Raw genomic sequence first — 21,909 nt, forward strand, 5'->3', positions numbered from 1 at the left:
CAGAAACCCATGGGGGAGGGGAAGGAAAAAGAAAAAAAGAGGTTAGAGTGGGAGAGAGCCAAAGCATAAGAGACTCTTAAAAACTGAGAACAAACTGAGGGTTGATGGGGGGTGAGGGGGGGGTGGGTGATGGGTATTGAGGAGGGCACCTTTTGGGATGAGCACTGGGTGTTGTATGGAAACCAATGTGACAATAAATTTCATATATGGGGGAAAAAAAGAAACAATAAAGAGGAGTTAAATGCTTAGAGATATCCTTTATCCTCTGCATGAATACTTCCTTGGGATGGTCTCAGACTTGAGGAATCATATGCTCCTTGTTAAACACTGAAGTTGATTTCTCCCAAAAGGCTGCTGAATGAATGAAGGCATAACATGCATCAGGCTTAGTTGATGCTGGTAAATGAATATAATCCATTGAATTTTCATTAACATCTTTACAAAAATAGTATAGTATACCTTCCCCAAGACTGTGATATTGATCATCTCTCCCTACAGTTTCTTTTTTTTTTTTTTTTTTTTTTAATTTTTTTTTTCCAACGTTTATTTATTTTTGGGACAGAGAGAGACAGAGCGTGAATGGGGGAGGGGCAGAGAAAGAGGGAGACACAGAATCGGAAACAGGCTCCAGGCTCTGAGCCATCAGCCCAGAGCCCGACGCGGGGCTCGAACTCACGGACCGCGAGATCGTGACCTGGCTGAAGTCGGACGCTTAACCGACTGCGCCACCCAGGTGCCCCTCCCTACAGTTTCTTTAAGCATGTTCTCTGACCCTACAAAACTGGGGTATCAGTATTCATTTTCAGTGATGTTCACATGAACCCTTCCTTACCTATTGTAACTTCCTTCATAGCTTTTCATACATTCCCTCAAAGGTTTCATCAGTAGCTAGAGTATGAAAGTCAATCATGGTATTATTTTTCAGAAAAGTCTTAAAATTGAAAGGAAACATGGGAGAAAAAAAGACTATGCAAAAATTTTAAATAAGGGTAAAAATACAGTGCACTGATACATTATTAACTATGGAATAGCAATAATAGATTTTTAAAAGCTGGCTCTCCAATGCCAGCTAAATAGAGCAGAAATTTCAATCTTGAGATTGAAACCAAATATTGTCTATTTGATGAGAGTGCATTTGAGGATTTCTAGGTGTTATGAAAAACTAGCGCTTTCAAAAAAGCAACCCCTGATGAAGGAAGACTGATGTTACTGAACAGGAATAAAGTTAATTGAAGGAATGAATTCTAAAGAAATTTAATGAAAGTAACTTTAAAATAATGTTTTATGAAGTTTTCTTTTTTAAATTGCATATTCAGGGGCACCTGAGTGGGTTATGCATCCAATTTTTGGTTTTGGTTCAGGTCATGATCTATGGCTTCATGGGTCTGAGCCCCACATAGACCTCCTCACTGGCAGTGTGGAGCCTGCTGGGGATTCTCTCTATCTCTCTGCCCCTTCCACTTGTGCTGTCTCTCTCTCACACAAAATAAATAAACAAACACTAAACACTTTTAAAAAACTAAATTGTATATCCAAAAAATTGGGGTTTCTTTTACATATCTTTGTTATATATTTACTTGATATAGGGAATTTAGGCCTAGTAGATACATACATCTTGAAAAGTAGATAAACTAAAAAAAAAAAAAAAAAAAAAAAAAAAAAAAAGCTTTTGCAAAACTAAGACCCACCCTGTGTGATCTGCAGCCTGGAATTTGAAATACAATAGAGAACTTCACCTCATGAGTGTGTTTGATTCAACAACAAACTCAACATCACTTAATTAGTGAATGAGACATGTGTTTATTTTAAGCCTTCTATGACTCTTCTAGGCACTGGATTGGGTTGCAATGGCTTTGAGGGTAAGAATCTGTGCTAAATTTCAGACAGGCACAATGTAGTGGAGGAGCTCACCGGAGTTTTCAGCACAGATGTTTAGTGTGCTGAGAAAAATAAATCAAAGACTCTTAAACTTTCCCCTGTAGGTGAAATGACATACTATTTCAGCAAAACTCTGGCTCCACACTTAAACTTCTGTTAATCTACATTCAAAATTTGTTCCTTGGGCTTTCTCCTAGAGATCTGGCTGGAGGACAAAATAAGCAACTGAGAAATGAGAAACCACACAGAAATAACAGAGTTTATCCTCCTGGGATTGTCAGATGACCCACAGCTTCAGGTGGTGATCTTTGTCTCTCTGCTCATCACCTACATGCTCAGCATCACTGGCAACCTGACCATTATCACCCTTACCCTGCTGGATTCCCACCTCCAGACCCCCATGTATTTCTTCCTCAGAAACTTCTCCTTATTAGAGGTTTCATTCACAACTGTCAGCATACCCAAGTTCCTAGGCACCATGATGACTGGAGATAAAACCATTTCCTTTAATGACTGCATTGCTCAGCTATTTTTTTTCATTCTCTTGGGAGTCACTGAATTTTACCTTTTGGCCGCCATGTCCTATGACCGTTACATTGCCATCTGCAAACCTCTGCATTACACGACCATCATGAATCACAGAGTCTGCATACTCCTTGTCTTCTCTTCATGGCTAACGTCATTCTTAATCATATTCCCCGCACTCATGTTGCTCCTAAACCTTAATTACTGTAGGTCTAATGTTATTGACCATTTTACCTGTGATTATTTTCCCCTGCTGCAACTTTCCTGTTCAGACACAAAATTCTTAGAGGCGCTGGGGTTTTCCTGCGCTGTGTTCACTTTAATGTTCACTTTGGCCTTGATATTTCTGTCTTACACATACATCATCAGAACAATTTTAAGAATTCCTTCTACTAGTCAGAGGAAAAAGGCCTTTTCCACATGTTCATCCCATATGATTGTCATCTCCATCTCCTATGGCAGCTGCATTTTCATGTACATTAATCCATCAGCAAAAGACACAGTGTCTCTGAGCAAGGGAGTTGCTGTGCTAAACACCTCAGTGGCCCCCATGCTGAACCCCTTTATTTACAGCCTAAGGAATCAGCAAGTCAGGCGAGCCTTCATGGACAGGGCAAGGAAGATTGTGTTTTTCTCCAGATAATGAAAGGCTGTGGTGTCATGAATTAGCCACATACCACATGGCAATTTAAAATATACAAACATGAAATTCAAGGAATTCTTCAGGTCACAATGGCCTTCCTGTTTCCTTATTCATTCTTTGTTTGTTTCTAACAATTTAGAAGCACCTTTAATATATTTCCCATTCAATTATAATAACTTCATATGTCTTTCTAGTTCCCAGTCTTCTGAACACATTGTTAGTTGCAACTTCTTGAGCAACTATTGTTTTATACAGTATCATAGTTTGAGTTTTGTTTAGGAAAACCATTATCACCAGGAATGGAGAGGCTCTGTAAATATTGATATATTTTATTTAATCTATACAGAAAATATAATTATATGATTTTCATTGACAGGAATTCCCTCACCATCTTGTCATTTTTCTAGGAAAAAAAATTCTTCAAATGCCATATGATTTACAGAAAAAAATGTGAAAGTTTTCATTTAAAAAACACATTTAAGGGGCGCCTGGGTGGCGCAGTCGGTTAAGCGTCTGACTTCAGCCAGGTCACGATCTCGCGGTCCGTGAGTTCGAGCCCCGCGTCGGGCTCTGGGCTGATGGCTCAGAGCCTGGAGCCTGTTTCCGATTCTGTGTCTCCCTCTCTCTCTGCCCCTCCCCCATTCATGCTCTGTCTCTCTCTGTCCCCAAAATAAATAAACGTTGAAAAAAAAATTAAAAAAAAAAAACATTTAAAAAACAAGAAACATTGTACACTTAATAGGTATGTCCGTACAAATTATCTATTGGTTTAAAAAAAAAGCAATCTCTAATAATATATACTTTTGTATTCATGTTGCCAAATAGATCTCCATATTTACAAATTCCATAATTACTCAGTAGATATAGGTAGATATACAGGTAGATACATATATATAAACATGTATGCATACATACATACTATAGAATATATATAGCATAGTATACTATATATACTATATATAGTAAGCATACATTTGCACATACTGTAGAAAATTATGAAGTAATAGCTGTTTTAGATATGTAGGATCAGTTTATTTTCTCTAATTTCATAGAATGTAAGCTCCACGTTCTAACTATGCTGAAATATTAATTATACTTCTTTCTCTACTTTTGGACACGTTTGAAACAAGACATGTGTCTGAATTGTTTAATGCCTAGACAAAATCTTTTAGGTTTTGTAGAAACTTTGTAAAAGCTTTATAGCAGAGCAAAATTTTATATTTATATAAATTTATATTTATATTATATAAATTTATAGCAGAGCAAAAAAAATCTATAAAACTAGAATTTCACCTGTTAAAATACTCTTCCACTCATTCTACTTAAGGCATTAAATGACTAAAGTATTTTAGAAAGATGTAGAGATGTGTGTGTGAGAGAGAGAGAGAGAGCGAGAGAGACAGAGAGAGAGTAAAATAAGAATTATGGGTACAAAAAAAGTATTCTAAATTATATAAATTACTTTTTAGTAATAGAAAATATAATATAATCCTAATTAGTGGTGCAACATTCCTAAGGATCTCTATGCAATTTATTCAATTGACAAATACAGGAGTTGTTAGAGAACAAAAAACAAAATAAATAATAGAAAACTGAAGGAGATTCAAAATGTAGGAGAAAACTTATAAATGGTTTCTCAATTTCATCTTCTCTGAAGTATAGTTTGTGTGTTAAATAAGACAAATAGCTGGCAAACAGGGTTCTATAACCTCTTAACATATACTTCCACTGATAAGGCCAGTGTCCAATAAATCTGGTATATATAATGCACTATAGGGATGGAAATGAACCTGTCATAGACAATAATTAGCTATCAGGAAAAAGTAGGGATTGTTATTAATATTGGTCTCTATATCTAACTGCTACAGTTGAAAATCAGTACAAATGATATTTATAAAGTGATGAGAACATTTAATATGAGATCTACCCACTTATATTTTAAGGCCACAATATAGTATTGTTAACTGTAGGTAAAAATGTACCATAGCAAACAATATTCTTCAATAATATTCATCTTCAACATCTTCAGAACTTGCTCCTTTTACAGAACTGAACTTTGTAGTGTCATAGACTTTGGGTCTGGAGTTCTCTCTTGTCTAGCAAGAGAGCGGGACACAGGATTGAAAATGTGAGAGAAGCTAATGTCCGGGAGGAGACAAGAGCCCTGAGTAAGGGTCCTTGCTCCATTTTTATTAGGATCAGAAGGCTTACAAGAGTGAATGATGTGCATAGAGAGACAATGAAACCATGAACATTAAGTCATGGGCATGGGGAAAAGGGGGTTTTGGGGATATGTGGTGTTAGGGATTTGGGTCAATACAAAACAAGATTCTGGTGCTGGGTGGAAGGTTGTTTACAGCAAACATGAGGACCCACCTCTGTTTACCTAAACTGGCCTAGGGGACAAGAAAGATAGAGCATGCTACCTCAGGTTCAACAAGGCGCTTTCTTTTGCTAATTAGCTCCACTCCGGGCAACTCTGCACTGCTGTGGTCTATAGCCCTATTTGCCTGTTTACCTAATTTGGTCCTTCCTTCCTGTGAAACCATCTTTCTGCTATTGTCCCATATCTTTGTCCTAAACTGGGGGCCTTTGCCCCATTTACCTAATCTTATTTACCTAATCTTGTTTACCCAAACTTGGGTGTGTTCATCCTATGGCTTTCTAATTCTTTATGCCTTGCTAACCCATCAGTGCAGGCTCAGAGAATTCCTAAGCTTATTCCCCACATATAGCAACTATCATCAATTCCCCATTGCCCACCCCAACCTGTCCCAAGGCAGCCACCATCTATTCTCCATTTCTATGAGTTAGACTAATTTTAATACCTCATAAAAGTGGATTTATCCATTTTTTGTTCTTTTGTGACTGACTTATTTCATCTAATGTCTTCCAGATTCATCAATGTTGTCACATATCTTTAAATGAAAAAATGAAAGAGAAAGAAATACCTATATATTTCTTAGCTGGAACCTCTCTTAGAAATCTCATTTACACTGTATGTATTCCTAGATATCTGGAGACAATTATCACCAGGGATAATATCATTTCCTATAACAGCTGTGCAGCCCAACTATTTTTCTTTGTGTTCATGGGAGTGGCTGAATTTCAATTTGAATTTCCATGTCCTTTGGCTACTATGCTGTCATTTGCAAGCCCCTTCATTATACAACCATTATGAGCAGGAAACTCTGTACCCTGTTTATGCTATGTGCATGGCCAGGTATATTTTTGACCATTTTCCCACCCCTTATACTTCTCCTTCAGCTGGATAACCGTGTTTCCATTGTCACTGATCATTTTACATGTGGCTATCTTTCCCTTTTACAACTGTCTTATTTAGATACATAGCTCCTAGCAGTAATTGGTTTCCACTTTGCTTTCATTACTTTACTATTCACTTTGGCATTTGTGATTTTGTCCTACATATATATCATATCTGCTAGTCAGAGAAAAAAGTTTTTTCTGCTTGCTCTACTTACATGAATGCCTTTTCTGTTTTCATATATGCTAATTCATCTTCAAAAATAAAAAGTATCATTGACAAAGGCAGTAGCTATTCTTAAGCAGGCTGAACCCCTTCCTTTACACCCTAAGGGGCCAGAAAATATACAAACCTTCAAATATTTGGTCCTTAAGGTATGTTTCATACAAGCAAATCCAAATTTGGGGTAGTATGAATGAATGTTATCATAAAGATTTGATAAAGGAAAATGAAATTTTAAACTAATTTGTACTATCTTCCTATACCTATGTCACAGCTACAGGAAATGCTGAGCTCATTTGTTAAGCATTGTTCATAACATAGATGTGGATGAGTTGTGTCTTCCTTTAAAACTATCTGTAAGGGTGCCTGGGTAGCTCAGTTCATTAAGCATCCAACTTCGGCTCAGGTCATGATCTCACAGCTTGTGAGTTCAAGTCTCACACTGGGCTTGTGCCGACAGCTCGGAACATGGAGCCCACTTCGGATTCTGTGTCTCCCACTCTCTCTCTTCCCCTCCCCCACTCATGCTCTATTTCTCTCTCTCAAAAAACAAATAAACATTAAAAAAAAATTTAACTATCTGTAGGTTCCATGTCAGTGATTTATGATTGTGATTTATGATTGTGAATATAAAACCAGTAGTTATGAAACATAACTCATTTTAATGACTATTCTTATTAATCAAAATGTTTTATCAAAAACACTAATTCCAAAAAAAAATACAAAATCCCTGTGGTTTTTGCCACATTATTCACAATAGCCAAGATATGGAGGCAACGCAAGTGTACATTGATAGACGGAAGGATAAAGAAGATGTGATATATCCACAATGGAATATTGCTCAGCCATACAAAAGGATGTTTTGCAACAACATGGATGGACGTAGAGGGTATTTTGCTAAATGTAAAAAATCAGACCGAGAAAGGCAAATACCATATGATTTCACTTGTATGTGGAATCTCGAAAACAAAATAAAGCAATGAACAAACAAATAAAGCAGAAAAGATCCATAAATAGAGAACAAACTGATGGTTGCCAGAAGGAGAGGATTGAGCGATAGGTAAAATGTACGAAGGAGAGCGGGATGTACAGACTGCCAATTGTGGAATAAGTCACAGAAACAGAAGTTACGGCATAAGGAGTATAGTCAACACTATTTTAATAGCTCTGTAGGTGGCAGCTACACTGTGGTGAGCACATCATAATGTATAGACTGATTGAAATGTTATGTTGTACAACTGAAACTAATATAACATTGTGTGTTAGCCACATTTCAATAAAAAATGTTTTCTACTTTAATGACTTGAAGTAACACTGTTTTAATCAACTGATTTTAAATATCTCTTTCTCTTGATATAAAAATATTTTTCCTTTTAAAAGTTACATGAATCATGAAATAAATATCTACAGCACCATTGTTTTTTCATACTACCTGTAGTGTCTGTCCAATTCTTCCCATTCAGTTAATAAAACTGGGTGTATATTTTACTACTTTCAAATTATCTGAAGGCCCTGTGTACCCTGTTTTCTGTATATGCTGAAGTCATGTGTTATGTGTTATTTTATGAACTCTTATTTTCTGCATTATTGCTTCTAAAAAAAATGTAACACAAATATTTAGGCAGCCACTGCCTCTTATGCTACATAAAAGTTTGATAGGAATTTCATAAACAATACCTCTTCTATACAGATCATATATTCTGTGTCATATATAAGCCAGGTATGTTCTACACCGTATCATAATTAATCTTCACAGCTATATAACAAATTAGGCATAGTTATCCCTCTTTACCAATGTGTAAATTGATGCTTCTAAGTTTTGAGTGACTTGCCTAAGATCTTGAGCTGTACCAGCCCATATAATAGCCTAATTTGAAAATGAAAACAACAAAACAAAGAAAAACTTGTGTGTGCTCTCTTTTACACATCTTTGAAACTCTTCAAGGAGCTGCAAATTTGGCATCGATTTTACCACAAGCACAATTTTACTGGTGCTTTTAACACATGATCTCCTTTGTGCATAATTATATTACTATTATAGAGTTCTATTTATATTATTATAGTCTAGTCAGGGAAGGTACTAACTCTTAATACTCGGCATATAAATGAGAACTTCAATCAATCAAAACAGGAAACTTCAACTGCCATTACTGGTGAGCAATACAGTGAGCAGGAAAGAGAGTCTTAAGTATTATGTATAAGAGGTATTATGATACCAAAAATTCTTCCAGGAGGCAGATTAAAAATAATGGAGTCAAAGAATGGATTTAGCACAATGTGGTAGATTACCAGTTTAAAAATAAATGGCACGGTGTAGAGATGCATTCATTAGAGATCTACATTAGAAATTAAGACATTTGGTTGCTAATCTGTGTGAAAAACAATGTCAAGGAAAGCAAACAATCACACTTAGTGTGATTGTTTGCTTGTTTTGGGATTTTTCTTTTCATTTCTCATTGGACACTATCCCACAGGATTTCTTTTCATGTCAGTATTTTATATGTTAGTAGTTTATGTACACTCCTGTTCTGACAATTTTGATTCACTGAATTATTCCCCTTGAGTCAGTGGCAGAGAGAATAGATACAATAGTAAGTAGTTGTACCAGTTAAATCTGTGTAGAAACCATGTCAAAGAGTTAAAACACACTCTGATATTTTTTTCTCATTTGTATATTTGGTCCTTTCTTACTGTCTACACTTAAATAAGTATATTCCTCCTGGGAAAAAATGGCAACGATAAAACAAAATGTTGATAACAGAAAATATACTTGTTCAATGGCAAAGGGAAGTCTATCAGAAATGGTTTTCCTAGAGGACAATGATCAGATTTGCTTATCTTTTACCATTCTAGCCATTCTGACTGTTTGTGAACCTTTAGGAAAAGCAGAGTTGTCAGGCATATTAGAAGGCAGTGAAAGTCTCTCAGACCTAATCATTGGTTCATTACTTAGGTCAATCTGTAATCAAATTAAATGGAATGTAGTGGGGTTATACTTTGCAATTTGTATATACCAAAAAGTATAAAAAACAAGATAGCATATATTTTCTTTTTTTTTTTTTCAACGTTTACTTATTTTTGGGACAGAGAGAGACAGAGCATGAACGGGGGAGGGGCAGGGAGAGAGGGAGACACAGAATTGGAAACAAGCTCCAGGCTCTGAGCCATCAGCCCAGAGCCTGACGCGGGGCTCGAACTCACGGACAGCGAGATCGTGACCTTGCTGAAGTCGGACGCTTAACCGACTGCACCACCCAGGCGCCCCTATAGTTTCTATTATAACAATGTATTCATTCTTAGTGAAAGACAGGAAGTCACTATGTCTCCATCTTGTGTTTCCAACTAAATATAGGCTGGTGGTATTGTGTTTAGGAGAAGAGACTTTAATTTCACATTATATTTGACACTTTCTAGCTGAATGGATTTATGTAAGGTACATGATTGCTCTGAGCCAGTTCTTGATTTGGGAATTAAGATTTAAAAAGTCCAGGGGCGCCTGAGTGGCTCACTCGGTTAAGCATCTGACTTCAGCTCAGGTCATGATCTTGCGGTTTGTGAGTTCAAGCCCCGCGTCGGGCTCTGTGCTGACAGCTCAGAGCCTGGAGCCTGCTTCGGATTCTGTGTCCCCCCCACTCTCTCTCTGCCCCTCCCCAGCTCACATTCGGTCTCTCTCTTAAAAATAAATAAACTTAAAAAAAAAAGTTTAAAAAAAATTTAAAAAGTCTAACAACTGTGTTATAAGAAGTAAATGACATAAATTAAAAAGTCCTTAAATACTACTGAAATAAATAATAACTTTGCTAAATGACAACTTCAGTGAACATCCTTCCCAAAATTAGGAATTAATTCCAACTAAAAGAAAAATAAAATAAATAAAGCAGTTATTCATATATCCTAGTAAATACAACATAAATTACAGAGCATTAAGTTATGAGTTGATATTCAGGCATAAACCCCTATGGATATGTGTGTTACTATTTCTGAAAATATTATTAAATGCTGGAGGAGTGTTTGGTAGGCGGATGGGCTGAATGGGTGATGGGCATTAAGGAGGGCACTTGTTGGGATAGGCAGTGGCTGCTATATGTAAGTCATGAATCACTAAATTCTATTCCTGAAATCTTTATTACACTATATGTTAACTAACTTGGATTTAAATAAAACCACATATGTATGTGTGTGTGTGCGCGCTTGCACGCACACTCAAGCAGGGGAGGGGCAGAGAGAGAGAGGGGGAGTGAGAGAATCTTCAAACAGACTCCGTGTTCAGCAAAAAACCTAACACAGGGCTGTCTCACGACCATGAGAGCATGAACTGAGCCAGAATGAAGAGTCACTCACTTAACCAACTGTTTATATTTATAACTGTATGAATTTCAACAAAACTGAGTCAGCTTAACTTTATTGAAATGAAGAAATATAAAATATTCGATTGATTTTGGGAAACAGTCATCAAAAATTATTATAAGGAAGAATAAAAGCAAATTCCAATAAAACAATTCTACCAACCACTCAGTGGGATCAACTGTGGAGATTTTGTTTCATGCAGGCAGAGAAAGTGTCACATGAACTCTCATTAATTTGTCAAGAGTGAATGAGCAGTGCCAGAAGTGCATTTTAGTGTAATTATGAAGCTGAGCAGGATGTTGCCCATTACACTGAATTACATTCTTTTTCTTTCTCTAACATATTAGGTTGAATGTGAGCAACTACTTTATTGAACAATTCCATAAAAGAAAAAGAAACAGGGTAATAGATACAATAAAGCAAATTACTTTGGAGATAGTCTCTGAACATATTTTTCTAATGACTTTCAATGCGCTTTAACTCTAAAGGAGAGATCAGTGAATAGATACACAAGATGATGAAAAAACCTACACTTTCAAAATCAATGCATCACCCAGCACAACAGAAAGTCTTTTTTTTTTTTTTAATTTAAAACAACTGAAATGAAGTGGAACCGTTCAAAAGGTCCTCTCTCAGGCTGTCAAAGGGACGTTCTTTGGGACTTTGAAACTCATGTCTGTTTTTAAATAGAGTCATTTTCTTACCTTGAACATGAATATCATTAACTAGTTTATCAGAAGGTCACTACATATTTACTTGATGGTACATTTTTCAGAAGGCCAGGATATCGACACATTTTAAGAACAAAAGCCCTGAAGATGCTTTCTAGTCTTCTTATTTAGCCAATGTTCAGTATTATTTTTTAATTTCAATTTCAAATGGCTCAGTGAATCTGTCTCAGGAATCCTTAGAAGGCAAGTCAATATTAATTGTGATAAAAGGAATGGAATAAAATGTGTATCTTAGTAGCGTAAGCCATTAACACTTAACTGGAATAAATGTAATTAAGTGCATTTTTAGTTGGTGAGATAACCACATGAAGCCAAATTATTCCAAGAGATTTTAAATGCTGTAATTGGACCATATATCCAAGTGGGATTTAATCCAGGGACAAAAAGAATAGCTTAAAATATCTGAAGTTGTTCTTAGGTAGGAATAATATTGTGGATGGTAGGCTATCACTGTTATTCTAATAATGCTGTATGTGCAACGTGAGGAAAAGCAAATGAAGATTAACATGATATTACAATTTTGTCTAATGCTATTCATAGCCAGGGCTCTAATCATGAGATAAAGGAAATATAAAGTTATAAAAGATAAAAGGGGGTTCTTAAAAATATTGTAGTCCTAAGTTTGAATGATACACTTACATTGCACTAATAAATGTGCCTGTGTGGCTCAGTTAAGTGTCCAACTTCAGCTCAGATCATGGTCTCGCAGTTCATGAGTTTGAGTCCTATGTGCTGATAGCTCAGAGTCTGGAGCCTGCTTCAGATTCTGTGTCTCTTTCTCTCTGTCCCTCCCCAACTTGTGCTCTCTGTCCCTCTCTCTCAAAAATGGACAAACTTTTTTTTTCAACGTTTTTATTTATTTTTGGGACAGAGAGAGACAGAGCATGAACGGGGGAGGGGCAGAGAGAGAGGGAGACACAGAATCGGAAACAGGCTCCAGGCTCTGAGCCATCAGCCCAGAGCCTGACGTGGGGCTCGAACTCACGGAGCGCGAGATCGTGACCTGGCTGAAGTCGGACGCTTAACCGACTGCGCCACCCAGGCGCCCCAATAAACATTTTAAAAAATTAAAGAAAATAAAAATAAACTGCACTCATAGACCTTTTATTTGAAAAAAAAAAAAAAAGTTTTTGCTGGTCCTGTCCACTGAAAATACCTAGAAAGGATGATTGAACTCATAGTAATTATCACAGCTAGTGTCCAGATTCTTAACTTGATTTACCATTTCCTAATCAATGGAAGAGGGACTCTTTAGAGAAATGACTCAGTCCAGTTCTCATACAGAAAAGCATAGCATGAGCCTGGGAACACTTGTCATCCAAGATGGGAAGGAAGCAATCAAAGAGGAAAAGTGTACTGCCCAAAAGGAAGAGTTTTCTCACTGGCTGAAAAAGATACTAGAGAACCAACTCTGACTATGCAATAGAAATAAAATAGGCATTCATCTGGGCTTTTCAGTATAAACTGTACCAATGAATGAGCAAAGAAAATGACAGATTAAGAACAGAACCATCTTGCAGTACATAATGAATTAATGGGCCCAAACATTGATCAACAATGGCTGCTAAGAATAAAAAAAATAATAATAAGACAATTGAACAAGTATTTCCTGTTAAAGTTTAAATACCATCTCTAGATTACTCTTGCAAATAAAGAACCCAAACCTAAACCTGGATTAAGCCTCTAAATCTAACTAGCAACTAGAGGAAGTCATGAAGATGAGCTTGCAATCAAGTGAAGCATGACTGCACATTGCCCTCCATGAACAATAATAGATTTTCTTGTTGCCTATTAGCTGGGCTTTTAGGATAAAAACATAATATCATTTCATTATTGCAACAAAATTGATCTATAAGATATTATATACTTGAAAGTTGCTGAGTAAACCTTAAATGTTCTCACCACAAAAAAGAAATGGTAAATATATAAGTGACAGATCTGTTAGGTAACTCCACCATAGTAATCATTTCACAATATACAACTGTATAAAGTCAACACATAGTACACTTTAAACTTACACAGTGTTATGTGTCAACTGTGCCTTAATAAAGCTGAAAAAAATAAATGAAATGAACAAGGGTATCACTCTATATGATACAGAGACACATCTGCCAAGAAGGCTTCTTTACTAAGTGCTCCATTACTAGGTTAAATACACACTCATAAATTTGAGTTATGCCTACCTTTTTCTTCCATTTTTTTCCACACTCTAACTCCGCTCTTTCAGTAACTAATTCCCAAATAAACATTCATTCCAGCTGTGATTTACTTCTGCAATGGTAACTCTACCATTATCTGATTATACAAACTATTGTATTTTTTATGTTAAATATATGGCTTGTTATTTTATTTAGATATATGACACTTATTTAATTTTAACTATTTATTATATAATATGTATTATATGTTTATACAATTATAGAAATATGCCTTATTAACTGCTTACATGTAATAAAGGTTTATTACCAAATATTAGAGAAACATAAAAACAATAAAGAAAATAATCAACAATAATTCACTACCCAGAATTTCAAATAAACAAAACATTACTACTTGGTGATATTTCTCATTAGAATATTAAATGTATGATAAGTAATAAACATAAAGGCTAAGATGAAAAATAAGATGGGCAAATTGGTATTATAAGTAAATATTGCAATTGTACTCAGGATTAATTAACCTATGTAATTAACATTAAAATGTGAACATAATCTGTGCATTGTAATAGTTATTATTTAATTTAGAATTATGAAATGGCCTTAGTTCTCAGTGCCTCACCACTAACAAAGCCTAAGGATAAACAATAACAAAAAGGGTATATGTTAAAAACTTTGTATTTCCAGAAGCTTAAATATAAATTAGATTCTCAATTTTATTTTTGTAAGAAAGTCAGTTTCACAACTGTTTTTATTACTCACAAAATATTAGGTAATTGTGATTAATGGAAGTAATTATTTTATAGAAGACAACATTTCAGGTTCTCTGTGGGATACGAAGGTGAACATAACCATTCTCAAGGGAGATTCACCATAGAGAAGAGCTAAAAGGCTACTGAGAAATGCAAGGCTTCCAGAAATCCCTCATGGTCTCCCATATAGCACAGATCTGACCTGGACTTGGCCTTGTTCCCAGGAGATCAATGAATAAAACTTTCTTTTGAGGTCAAAACAAGTAGACTTGGAAAATTTGAGCTATAAGTGAAACTAGAGGGAAGCCAATCTTAAGAATCTGTCCTTAGCATCACCATATATGATGCTATATCCCACTCAGTTGTCTAATTATTGCTTTCTTAAGTTTTTATATCAACATTATTGAAGAGGATTGTCATATTATTTCTACATTGTTTTAAGGTTTCTGACATTCCATTTTTATATCCTGAAGTATTTCCTTTGAGCTATCATAAAATGGAGACAAGGCAAATCAAATTTGATTTTAATGAACTTTGCTACAGTCTGACAGAGAAGCAATGAGGTGCATTCTACTCTTCACAGCACAAATTTGTTTAAAATTTAAAGGAGGTAACTGTCATAATTTGGGGAAACAAAATCTACAGCATAGCATATCCAGCACAGCTGAGAATTAACTGGATAGGTTAGTATGAATAAAAGACATTTTCCTATATTTTTCTGAAATATAGATCAATGGTCTCATGTAAAAGATAAGTGTGGCGCAGAATTACAAAAGAATCAAACATTTTTTCATAAAGCTAATATCTAAGAAAAAGGATGTTCAAATGGAAAATGCACTGGGTAACAATCTCAGAGACAGAACTTTAAGATCTGAAGCAATTAGTTACTTTCCCAATTTGTGCTTCCGTGTAAAATAAAAACTAGATAAATACTGTATGTCCTTTTAAGCTCAAAAAAAAAAAAGTTCAATATGTACATTATTGGCATATAGCAGAAGATGTCAAACATTGATGATTTTGATGAAATTACAAGGCTAACCAATAAGTAAGTGAATATGTTCCCTATTTGTTATATAAAATAACAGGCTATTTACTCTCATATAGAAAACATACATAATATACTACTATATAATATGTATACAACATTCCCTATTACCTTGATAGCTATCTCCCAAAATATTAACATCTAAAAATTAATAATTAAATAACTTATGCTAAGAAAGTCACTAATTCATTTCTTATATCATAAAAAGTATAATGGTTGTTATTTTAGTCTTCTAAATTTCACTTTTACCTTGTGATGGAATTAAGATCATTCATTTCCGTTTTTAAGGGGTGGTATATCTAATAAATACATAACAGAAAAGAAAGAAAATTCATATTTAAAATTTTTAACAAAAATGTAATGATTTGCATAAGTTGGACAAAGCAAGGAGCACTGATATCATTTATCATCTCTCAATGATGTGAGTTATTGTATGAAGATTTCCAAACTTCCCCTGCTCCATTTCAAATAAGAAAACTAGTAAATAAAGCAGAACTCACAAATGTGTATGAAAACAAAATGCAAACAAGAGAGTTCAATAGAAAATAATATCATACATGGATTATAGAATATATTTTAGAATTATATCAATGATGGTGATATTGAATTCATGAATTCATCATGAATTATACTTTTCATCTCCTCCCTTTAATACTCTTGCCACCTAAATATCTTTAAGAGAAGAAAAGAGAAACAGAGAGGAGAAATGAACCACACAGTGATCACAGAGTTTGTCCTGCTCGGCCTTTCTGATGATCCTGACCTTCAGATTGTGATTTTCCTCTTCTTATTTATCACATACATATTAAGTGTCGCTGGAAACCTGACTATCGTCACTCTAACCTTGGTGGACCCTCATCTACAGACACCAATGTATTTCTTCCTCCGAAACTTCTCTTTCTTAGAAATCTCATTTACAACTGTCTGTATTCCTAGATTTCTAGGAGCAATTATCACCAGGGATAAGACTATTTCCTATAACAATTGTGCAGCCCAACTCTCTTTCCTTATTTTCATGGAGGTGACAGAATTTTACATTCTCACTGCCATGTCCTATGACTACTACGTTGCCATCTGCAAGCCTCTGCATTACACCGCCACCATGAACAGGAAACTCTGCACCTGGCTTGTGCTCTGTGCGTGGCTAGAGGGTTTCTGACCATTTTCCCACCCCTCATGCTTCTGCTCCAGGTGGATTACTGTGCTTCCAATGTCATTGATCACTTTGCATGTGACTATTTTCCCCCTTTTATGACTGTCTTGTTCAGATACATGGTTTCTAGAAGTCATCGGTTTTTACTTTGCGTTGGTTGCTTTGCTATTCACTCTGGCATTGGTGATTTTATCTTACATGTATATTATCAGAACTATTTTGAGAATCCCATCTGCCAGTCAGAGAAAAAAGGCTTTCTCCACATGTTCCTCTCATATGATTGTCATCTCCATCTCTTATGGAAGCTGTATATTTATGTACGCTAATCCCTCTGCAAAAGAAAGGGCATCATTGACCAAGGGAGTAGCTATTCTCAATACCTCTGTTGCCCCCATGCTGCACCCCTTCATTTATACTCTGAGAAACCAGCAAGTGAAGCAAGCCTTCAAAGATTTGGTCCATACACTAGTATTTTCTTCAAATAAATATTTATTTGGCAAAAAAAGGACACTCTACAGTGTAACTAGGTAAAATCTTGAATACTATTTAAAGATATCAGGTCCTTGATAGATATTTGTTCAACAAAAGAAATAGTGCTTGAGTCAACAGACTTTTTTTTTTTGTCGTTTCTAAAATGAGACTGAAAGAAATCTGAATTGTAAAATCGTGCCAAGTTCCTGGATTTTATGCTTCTATTAATTACTGGATTAAACACTGCACATCTTTCAAATGGAAAGAGACCTTCTGGATAGTAGATCCTTCTCAAGAATTAATAGTAAGAATTAATTACTATTATGGGAGAGTAACTTCAAGTGATTTTTTGAAAAGGTTGAAGAGTTCAATGAATATTTAAATCCATACTTTTTTCATGCCTTTCAATGGGAACCCAGTGAGCACTGAACTATATCCCACTCTTTTTATTTGCTCTATAATTTTTATTGTTCTATATTTTTTCTGAATAATTATTAAATTATTAATTATTAAAAATAAATTATTATTTCTGAATAAATTTGATACTCACTTGGAGGGCCACTTTTATGAAGACATTTTAGTATATGATAAAAATGTAATGTTTTCATGTAACATTAAGTTGTCTCAGCATTTCACCCAGCAAGAAAAGTAGTGGGAGCATATTTTTTCAGAGAAATTCTGATCTAGGAAATTCAGGAAACCTCTCCAAAAGCTTTGTACATTGTACATTTTCTTGTTTAGATAGTATGCAAAATATTCCATATGCTTCTGGCTTATTTCTTATTCCCGTCCTATGTCTTTGGGCATTATCTCAAAAGTTTCCTATTCTAATAGTGGTACAAACGTTGATAACATTTGTATAATCCTTAGTGTATTTTCTCTAGGCCTTTGTTGGCACATGTGATTCCCTGGAGTATTTGCTGGGAGACATGGACATACATGATAAAACATGTGCCTTATGCAGGTGAAAATCCATATAGAATCCTTGTCCGGAAAGGCCCAAAGTAACTCCAAACCTAGCTTCTCTTCACTAATTTTGCCCCCATGGCTACCATGGGAAATGTGTAAAAGATTATTAGCTATAAAGTAATTCCAATATATTGAGAAAGATTGATTTTAAAACTACTGAATCTCTTGACCTAAAACTGAAATAGTTGTTAATATGCTTTCTTAAAAAAATCACTTCGGCCAGTTGATGTGGTGCATTTGTATGACAAAGGTAAGATCGTAAAGTGAGGACAATGAAAAATTTCCTTTGGTTCGCACCGATTCATTAATAAGTTTTCATCAAAATCCATAGAATAATTTGGGGCTGTTATGTCGTCTGTATTTATCAAGGATAATGAACAATGAGGATGTTACATTTCTTGTTTGTCATAATAATCTATTCTTTTATTAATTTTCTGAAAATTATTCTCTGAATTTGATTTTCCTTATTGAATACAGGTTTAATAAGTAGTACATGCTCCAGTTTCAGGCACAAAGAGTTAGGAATTCCAATTCTACCATGAACAAGTGTCTGATCTTGTTTATGTTACTTAAGCGGTTTCATTGTCAGATTCTTCAAAGGAACATAAGATTATCATATTGAGTAAATGAGATAAGAGCCTAAAACTTTTCATTGTCTCTTAAATGAGGGCGCTCTAACATGGTTTTTGGTATTTTACAATGGGGCAATATTCCCCAAATATGTTACCGATTTTATTTTGGGGAAAATAAAGATAATAGTAACCACTGTCTGGGAGTACATTTTATTAAAATTTTGTATATTTTGTATAATTTTACTTTTCATTTAAATTGGGCTTCACAATTATTCTGTGAGGTACTATTGGCATTTATTAAAATTAAGGAAACCACAACTCATGTTAAGTAACTTGTTCAAAGTCACAATACTATAATGTGACTGAGTTGCATTATTGATCCATTTCTCTTTGAATGCAAAGCCCACAAGTTGCCCCAGTAATACCGTTCATTAGAAATAAATATTAAGTTCCAATGCCATACATTTTTTAAGAGTTCACTTCCTTTTTTAAGTTAAAAATTATCCTCAAATATATATAAATAGCTAACAAACTAAGACATTCAGGTTATAAGTAGAACATCTCTATGAAAACTTAAGGATTTTTCCTTCATTATTCTATTCATACTGGTTGGTGCTTTGATCTTACTTGGGATTCAAACTTTCCCTTTCTATAGAATTAGGAGAAAAGAAAGCTCTTTTTTTTTTCCAGAGGACTCAGGGAAACAGGATTCTGAATTAATTTGAGGAATATTCTGAGGCATTACTAAAGTCATAATCTGAAAAACATTAAATAGGTTCTTCTTATGAGATTTTTTGCGTTCAGTAACGATGAAGCTTTTGCATGACATTAGATGTCAACAAACACAGGAATGGAAAAAATCACTCCAGGAAAAAAAAAATAGTGGTTGTTACAAAACCCAACTGTTACTCAAGATACCACATTAAACCAATATTTTGTTCTCTTCTCTGACAAATTGGCCCAACATGTACACCTAACACCAACAGTGTCAAGTGAGAGAAAGATAGAGAGTTAGAAAACTGTACTAACCTTGTGGGTGCAAATTGCCTTGAATATATGTGTCACAACTTTAAGGAGTTTTAACTTAAGAAGAGAGAATTCAGCACAGATAGTGCATAATGATAAAGTTAGTTTCCAATTTTATTGTGGAATTTAATCTCCTAAATATTACAAAAATAAAGAAAAACAATCTCTTAATCTTTCAAAGGCCTTTAAAAATTGCCATTTCTTTAAACTGGACAATTTGAGGAATACTATTGTGGGGTTTTTTTATCCCAAATTTATATAGAATGGTAGTGTCCTTAAAGTAATTTCCAGCTATTTATTTAACACAATAACAAGTAGCTGTTTATAGAATAGGTTAATTTCCACTTTCAATGAATGACACACTTGATTCAACAATGACATATCTATGACAGAGCCAAATTCATCCATTGAAAAGAAAGGAACAAAGGGGAATACAAAGCTTCGGACAAAAGTTACATGTAGCTGGGTAAAAGAAACATGGATGAGTAGTTAGGAAGGAAAGCTTGAAATGATGTCTTGGAACCTTGGGTATGTTTTTCATAACTCTACCAAACATATCACAGAAATAATTTATAGATCAAAGACTGTACACACAGCTGTTAATTACAGAGGATTATTCATTGAGAACAATGACTTTTACGATTGAAATGTCCATCATACACTTGAACCACCATTCATTTGTTTACAAAATATGTCATTGTGATGTTTGCTTCTCTTGTAAGTGCTCTTTAGCCTGTTTTCTTCAGTCCCTGAGAAATAGCAAAAGAAATGTTCATTTCCTGTGCATCTCACATGCTTTCCTAGTAGCATTACCACTATCCATCTCAGTTGGAATTTGCCTTAAATTATCAACAGCAATATTTTTTGCTAAACAGTAAAGTGAGTGGAAAGAGAACTCAGGCACATAAGAAAAAACAAGGAAGAAATTTCACAGTATTATGATGCATTATATACCAAAAATAAACAATCCTATATCTTGAAACTATTCTATTATAAAACTTCTCTCAGGACACTGAATTGAATACTTTACTATTTAATGACAATGAACACAATGCGGGATATGATAATAGCCTGGTTTGATTTACTGAAGAAAATTTAGCTTCACTTTAAAATGCATTGTTATTATTACTATTATTATTATTTATTATTTAGGAAAAGAAAATAAGGAGGTTTTATGTGCTGTTTCATAGATTACTCCAAGGCATTGACAAAATAAAGCTTCTATAACTCATGTAGATAAAAGGAAATGCTCATGTAGATAAATGCTCATGTAGATAAAAGGAAAAATATAAACAGTATAATATGGAATAGAAAGCAGAATTCATATATAGAGAGATAATACTAACAACATTTAAATAGAAGAAACTCTGAAGGAAGAAAGTTCTGTAAACGATAATTTTAGTATTCATACAGTTCGGTTTCTTTAGTCTGTGACTATGTGGATCCAACCTACTAAATTTCTATCCTGCCTTCTCTCCACTCTGTACTCTCTAAAATCTGAGGATATCATGTCAAAGAATTCATTACCTCTGGCTTCAGATGAGGAGTTGGAGGCTGCAAAAGAATGTGAACCGGAGTGAAAACTTAGGAATTTTGTCACATTGTTAAAAATTGAACTTCAATGACTTTCAAATTTTGGTGCATTCACATTTGAGTGACCTTTCTCCCAACACATCATCTTTTCTACGTTATACTAGTAAGTAATAACACGGGGAATTAGGTGACAGAAATTAGGAAATGAGTCACATTTATTGGGGTTGGAAAAAGGACAAGGAGTTTCTCGATGGGAAGAAAACCCTTCAGGGAAGTGTTTTTAAAAAGTCAACAGGTAGCACTTCTATTCCAGTTATCAGGAAAACCTAGGTTAAAATCCCTGTTTTCTCATTCAGGTATACGATTTTGACAAGATTTTTAAAAATCTTTTTAGATTCAGTTTCCAATCTGTGAAATAAGGACTTTAAGAAAAATCATTCTATGTAAAACACAGAGTGTGGTATGTAGTAAAACCTTACTTTAAAACATTTTATCTATTTTTATTAAGTTGTCTTAAAGACCTCTATATTAAATTAAATTTGTTTCTTGGCAGAGACAAATTTCAGCACTATCTATCTGTGTAACCGTCTTTTCTTTAATCCTTCTATTTGTGTTTTCTAC

General features: G+C 34.7%; 1 protein-coding gene and 2 pseudogenes across 1 annotated transcript; all 3 read left to right on the forward strand.

Annotated features, from left to right (window-relative positions):
• Nucleotides 1–2,099: 2,099 nt before the first annotated feature.
• LOC125171202 (olfactory receptor 6C1) lies at nucleotides 2,100–3,046 on the forward strand. The gene has a single exon (XM_047868409.1). The coding sequence runs from the start codon at nucleotides 2,111–2,113 to the stop codon at nucleotides 3,044–3,046; it is 936 nt and encodes a 311-aa protein (XP_047724365.1). The 5' UTR covers nucleotides 2,100–2,110.
• A 2,932-nt stretch (nucleotides 3,047–5,978) lies between these two features.
• On the forward strand, nucleotides 5,979–8,280 carry LOC125170624 (olfactory receptor 6C3-like; annotated as a pseudogene).
• A 7,990-nt stretch (nucleotides 8,281–16,270) lies between these two features.
• LOC125170625 (olfactory receptor 6C3-like) lies at nucleotides 16,271–17,248 on the forward strand (annotated as a pseudogene).
• The last annotated feature ends 4,661 nt before the right edge of the window (nucleotides 17,249–21,909 follow it).

The sequence above is a fragment of the Prionailurus viverrinus genome, chromosome B4 (assembly GCF_022837055.1).
Source record: "Prionailurus viverrinus isolate Anna chromosome B4, UM_Priviv_1.0, whole genome shotgun sequence".
NCBI classification, from domain to species: Eukaryota; Metazoa; Chordata; class Mammalia; order Carnivora; family Felidae; genus Prionailurus; species Prionailurus viverrinus.

Excerpts from the sequence above, each read along its gene's own strand:
- LOC125171202 (XM_047868409.1), top strand. The coding sequence starts at position 2,111 with ATGAGAAACCACACAGAAATAACAGAGTTTATCCTCCTGGGATTGTCA.